At 47.4% G+C, this 6,024-nt stretch overlaps 1 protein-coding gene across 1 annotated transcript; it reads left to right on the top strand.

The window, feature by feature from the left end:
* The first annotated feature begins 1,775 nt into the window (after positions 1 to 1,775).
* On the top strand, positions 1,776 to 3,715 carry LOC141985832 (uncharacterized). Its single transcript, XM_074950027.1, has 2 exons — positions 1,776 to 2,506; positions 3,086 to 3,715. The coding sequence occupies exons 1-2, from the start codon at positions 1,924 to 1,926 to the stop codon at positions 3,604 to 3,606; spliced, it is 1,104 nt and encodes a 367-aa protein (XP_074806128.1). The 5' UTR covers positions 1,776 to 1,923; the 3' UTR covers positions 3,607 to 3,715.
* Positions 3,716 to 6,024: the final 2,309 nt, after the last annotated feature.

Genomic DNA, 6,024 nt, shown 5'->3' with positions numbered 1-6,024 from the left:
ATACCCACCCACTATGCAGTACAAACTATGGGCACATGATCTACTACTGATGCACAGCATTTATTGTGTGACAGATCTGGTCTGCAACGTTCAATCTGAAATATAGAAAATCATTGTAATCATTCTTGAGATGCTTTGAAAATTAAGAATATGTGATGTGAAAACATTTAATGGCAGTATGTTCCAAAATGTTAATGTTCACCATTTTTGCCATACACTAAACAGCATAATCATTTCTGGAAAAAAATACTTGCCAATGCTAAACTAAAAAAAAAAAAAAAAAGCAGTTCCAGAAATAGTACATGACTGTGACTACAGTTTTACTGTTTACGATAATTTCAACACCTGGCATTTATTGGTTGAAGCTACCAAATGAAAATGTACTAAAATATTTTTTTTTATTAAAGATACTTTCTCATTTGGGGTACCATGACTTCACCTCGCTATAGGCTTATGGCACCACTTGATAGCTCCACGTCATATCTCATCTAAATATACATAAAATCTTTTCAAGGGTGTGTCTGTGATCGGTACCTCCAACTTTGAAAATACAGCCCTTTTTGGAGAATTGCTACAGGCCTACCACTATTGCCATGATGTCCGAAGAATGGCCACAGTATATACGAAGTACCTAGATTGTGCACACACTCGTGTGTGTGTAAATCAACTTCTGTAGTGTTCTTTGTAGCAAGTAAGATTGCTGATATCTGGGCTGTGCTTCGAGAGAAAGATGATCATCCTTTTTAGAATATTTCTGTTCTTATTTTGAAACCAAGTTGCATTGTCTGTACAGCTTTCCCTTTTAAAAGTACAGAGGATCTCTTTTGTGACTACATACAAGAGGAGTTTAACTTGGTAGGTCAGAAGTACTTTAAATTTTGTATATCATACTTTGTAATGCTGTACCTCTGCATTCTTTATGACAGGTGAATGTATGAAGCAACAGACAGTAGGGATGGCAAGTGGCCTGGTTTTTATTATGAGACATTACGTATTAAAATAACAGGTTCTAAGTGTTTTGACAATATGTAATTTAAACCATGTCAATATTACCTCTGTCATCTCACACTATACACTGTATAGCATTGTGAAAACAAAGATTTCCCAGCTGCTATGACTAATTAGGCAAACACAGTAGCTGTTGATAACATCAAGCTCTTTTAACTGACAATTGCTTTTCTGCTCATCCCAGTTTGTTCATTCCTTTGACCTAACGGCTAATCTCCCAAGTAAGAAACAGCAAGGAAGATTCTACTAACAAATCAATCTTATTAATGCTATCTAGTATTCTCCCAACTGCATGGACAATACCAACAACTCTGTTTAATATTGGCACTGAACACATGAAAATTCTATAAAAACACAGAAAATGTGTTTTTGTATAGAAACTGAAAAGATGAAGGTTTAAAAACAAATAGCAACAAAAACTTTTCACAGGTATAGTTTTCACTGACCAACAGCTCTGAAGGCAGGAGTCTTCTTGTTATCCACACAACAAATACTGTGCAGGGGAGTGTAGTGCAAACTTTCACATACTGCACTACTAATGTGCCTCAACCCATACATAGCCCTGGTCTACACTAGGACTTTAGGTCAAATTTAGCAGCATTAAATCGATGTAAACCTGCACCCGTCCACACGATGAAGCCCTTTATTTCGACTTAAAGGGCTCTTAAAATCGATTTCCTTACTCCACCCCTGACAAGCGGATTAGCGCTTAAATCGGCCTTGCCGGGTCGAATTTGGGGTACTGTGGACACAATTCGACGGTATTGGCCTCCGGGAGCTATCCCAGAGTGCTCCATTTTGACCGCTCTGGACAGCACTCTCAACTCAGATGCACTGGCCAGGTAGACAGGAAAAGAACCGCGAACTTTTGAATCTCATTTCCTGTTTGGCCAGCGTGGCAAGCTGCAGGTGACCATGCAGAGCTCATCAGCAGAGGTGACCATGATGGAGTCTCAGAATCGCAAAAGAGCTCCAGCATGGACCGAACGGGAGGTACGGGATCTGATCGCTGTATGGGGAGAGGAATCTGTGCTATCAGAACTCCGTTCCAGTTTTCGAAATGCCAAAACCTTTGTCAAGATCTCCCAGGGCATGAAGGACAGAGGCCATAACAGGGACCCGAAGCAGTGCCGCGTGAAACTGAAGGAGCTGAGGCAAGCCTACCAGAAAACCAGAGAGGCGAACGGCCGCTCCGGGTCAGAGCCCCAAACATGCCGCTTCTATGATGAGCTGCATGCCATTTTAGGGGGTTCAGCCACCACTACCCCAGCCGTGTTGTTTGACTCCTTCAATGGAGATGGAGGCAATATGGAAGCAGGTTTTGGGGACGAAGAAGATGATGAGGAGGAGGAGGTTGTAGATAGCTCAAAGCAAGCAAGCGGAGAAACCGGTTTTCCCGACAGCCAGGAACTGTTTCTCACCCTGGACCTGGAGCCAGTACCCCCTGAACCCACCCAAGGCTGCCTCCTGGACCCAGCAGGTGGAGAAGGGACCTCCGGTGAGTGTACCTTTTAAAATACTATACATGGTTTAAAAGCAAGCATGTGAAAGGATTACTCTGCCCTGGCATTCGCGGCTCTCCTGGATATACTCCCAAAGCCTTTGCAAAAGGTTTCTAGGGAGGGCAGCCTTATTGCGTCCTTCATGGTAGGACACTATACCACTCCAGGCCAGTAACACGTACTCGGGAATCATTGTACAACAAAGCATTGCAGTGTACGTTTGCTGGCGTTCAAGCAACATCCGTTCATGTGTTATCCTCAGGAGAGTGAGATATAATCCATGGTCACCTGGTTGAAATAGGGTGCTTTTCTTCAGGGGACACTCAGAGGAGCCCATTCCTGCTGGGCTGTTTGCCTGCGGCTGAACAGAAATGTTCCCCGCTGTTAGCCACAGGGAAGGGGGAGGGTTGAGGGGGTAGCCACGCGGTGGGGGGAGGCAAAATGCGACCTTGTAACGAAAGCACATGTGCTATGTATGTAATGTTAACAGCAAGGTTTACCCTGAAAGAGTGTAGCCAGTGTTTTATAAAATGTGTCTTTTTAAATACCGCTGTCCCTTTTCTTTTCTCCACCAGCTGCATGTGTTTCAATGATCACAGGATCTTCTCCTTCCCAGAGGCTAGTGAAGATTAGAAAGAAAAAAAAACGCACTCGAGATGAAATGTTCTCCGAGCTCATGCTGTCCTCCCACACTGACAGAGCACAGACGAATGCGTGGAGGCAAATAATGTCAGACTGCAGGAAAGCACAAAATGACCAGGAGGAGAGGTGGCGGGCTGAAGAGAGTAAGTGGCGGGCTGAAGAGAGGGCTGAAGCTCGAATGTGGCGACAGCGTGATGAGAGGAGGCAGGATTCAATGCTGAGGCTGCTGGAGGACCAAACCAGTATGCTCCAGTGTATGGTTGAGCTGCAGCAAAGGCAGCTGGAGCACAGACTGCCACTACAGCCCCTGTGTAACCAACCGCCCTCCTCCCCAAGTTCCATAGCCTCCACACCCAGACGCCCAAGAACGCGGTGGGGGGGCCACCGGCCAACCAGCCACTCCACCACAGAGGATTGCCCAAAAAAAAGAAGGCTGTCATTCAATAAATTTTAAAGTTGTAAACTTTTAAAGTGCTGTGTGGCATTTTCCTTCCCTCCTCCACCACCCCTCCTGGGCTACCTTGGTAGTCATCCCCCTATTTGTGTGATGAATGAATAAAGAATGCATGAATGTGAAGCAACAATGACTTTATTGCCTCTGCAAGCGGTGATCGAAGGGAGGAGGGGAGGGTGGTTAGCTTACAAGGAAGTAGAGTGAACCAAGGGGCGGGGGGTTTCATCAAGGAGAAACAAACAGAACTTTCACACCGTAGCCTGGCCAGTCATGAAACTGGTTTTCAAAGCCTCTCTGATGCGTACCGCACCCTCCTGTGCTCTTCTAACCGCCCTGGTGTCTGGCTGCGCATAACCAGCAGCCAGGCGATTTGCCTCAACCTCCCACCCCGCCATAAACGTCTCCCCCTTACTCTCACAGATATTGTGGAGCACACAGCAAGCAGTAATAACAGTGGGAATATTGGTTTCGCTGAGGTCTAACCGAGTCAGTAAACTGCGCCAGCGCGCCTTTAAACGTCCAAAAGCACATTCTACCACCATTCTGCACTTGCTCAGCCTGTAGTTGAACAGCTCCTGACTGCTGTCCAGGCTGCCTGTGTACGGCTTCATGAGCCATGGCATTAAGGGGTAGGCTGGGTCCCCAAGGATACATATAGGCATTTCAACATCACCAACAATTATTTTCTGGTCTGGGAATAAAGTCCCTTCTTGAAGCTTTTGAAACAGACCAGAGTTCCTGAAGATGCGAGCGTCATGTACCTTTCCCGGCCATCCCACGTTGATGTTGGTGAAACGTCCCTTGTGATCCACCAGAGCTTGCAGCACTATTGAAAAGTACCCCTTGCGGTTTATGTACTCGCCGGCTTGGTGCTCCGGTGCCAAGATAGGGATATGGGTTCCGTCTATGGCCCCACCACAGTTAGGGAATCCCATTGCAGCAAAGCCATCCACTATGACCTGCACATTTCCCAAGGTCACTACCCTTGATATCAGCAGATCTTTGATTGCGTGGGCTACTTGCATCACAGCAGCCCCCACAGTAGATTTGCCCACTCCAAATTGATTCCCAACTGACCGGTAGCTGTCTGGCGTTGCAAGCTTCCACAGGGCTATCGCCACTCGCTTCTCAACTGTGAGGGCTGCTCTCATCTTGGTATTCATGTGCTTCAGGGCAGGGGAAAGCAAGTCACAAAGTTCCATGAAAGTGCCCTTACGCATGCAAAAGTTTCGCAGCCACTGGGAATCGTCCCAGACCTGCAACACTATGCGGTCCCACCAGTCTGTGCTTGTTTCCCGAGCCCAGAATCGGCGTTCCACAGCATGAACCTGCCCCATTAGCACCATTATGCATGCATTGGCAGGGCCCATGCTTTCAGAGAAATCTGTGTCCATGTCCTGATCACTCACGTGACCGCGCTGACGTCGCCTCCTCGCCCGGTAGCGCTTTGCCAGGTTCTGGTGCTGCATATACTGCTGGATAATGCGTGTGGTGTTTAATGTGCTCCTAATTGCCAAAGTGAGCTGAGCAGACTCCATGCTTGCCTTGGTATGGCGTCCGCACAGAAAAAAGGCGCAGAATGATTGTCTGCCGTTGCTCTGACGGAGGGAGGGGCGACTGACGACACGGCTTACAGGGTTGGCTTCAGGAGGCTAAAATCCACAAAGGGGGTGGCTTTACATCAAGGAGTAGTTCAGGCAGGACTTCACGGAGGGTTCCAATAAGAAATGGTGCACCTAAGTTATTGTTCTTATTGGAACAAGGAGGTTAGCCTGGCCTCTGATTGATACATGGCTAGATCTACCTCGCAGCACCTTCTCTGTGAGTGACTGCAGTGTGACCTAGAGGAATGAGTCCCCTAGACAGGGCAGGAGGCAAATGAGTACAAAACAAATCTGGTCTATTCCTTGTTTTGATCCACTCCATCTATCTTTTACATCTTTGGCTGGCAGCAGACGGTGCAGAAGGACTGCAAGCCATCCACATCTCATGGCTGCTCGGCAGAAGATGGCACAGTACGACTGCTAGCCATCGTCATCTCTTGCCTGCCTGGCAGAAGATGGCACAGTACGATTGCTAGCCATCGTCATCTCTTGCCTGCCCGGCAGAAGATGGTACAATACGATTGCTAGCCATCGTCATCTCTTGCCTGCCCGGCAGAAGATGGTACAATACGATTGCTAGCCATCATCATCTCTTGCCTGCCCGGCAGAAGATGGTACAATACGACTGCTAGCAATCCGTATTGCCTGCCTGCTCACCATTAGACGGTTCAATACAACTGACTGCAGGACTAAAGAGAATGACCTGGTCAAGTCACCAAAAATTTAGTCCCTGCGCCCATGTCTGCCCAGGCACTCCCAGCCGACGTGGCCAGGAGCACCTCGGACATGACGAGGACGGGTACCAGTCATACTG

Source organism: Natator depressus, chromosome 4, assembly GCF_965152275.1.
Source record: "Natator depressus isolate rNatDep1 chromosome 4, rNatDep2.hap1, whole genome shotgun sequence".
Lineage (NCBI taxonomy): Eukaryota > Metazoa > Chordata > Testudines > Cheloniidae > Natator > Natator depressus.
The sequence above is the reverse complement of the archived record's forward strand: the minus strand, read 5'-3'. Positions and strand labels throughout refer to the sequence as shown.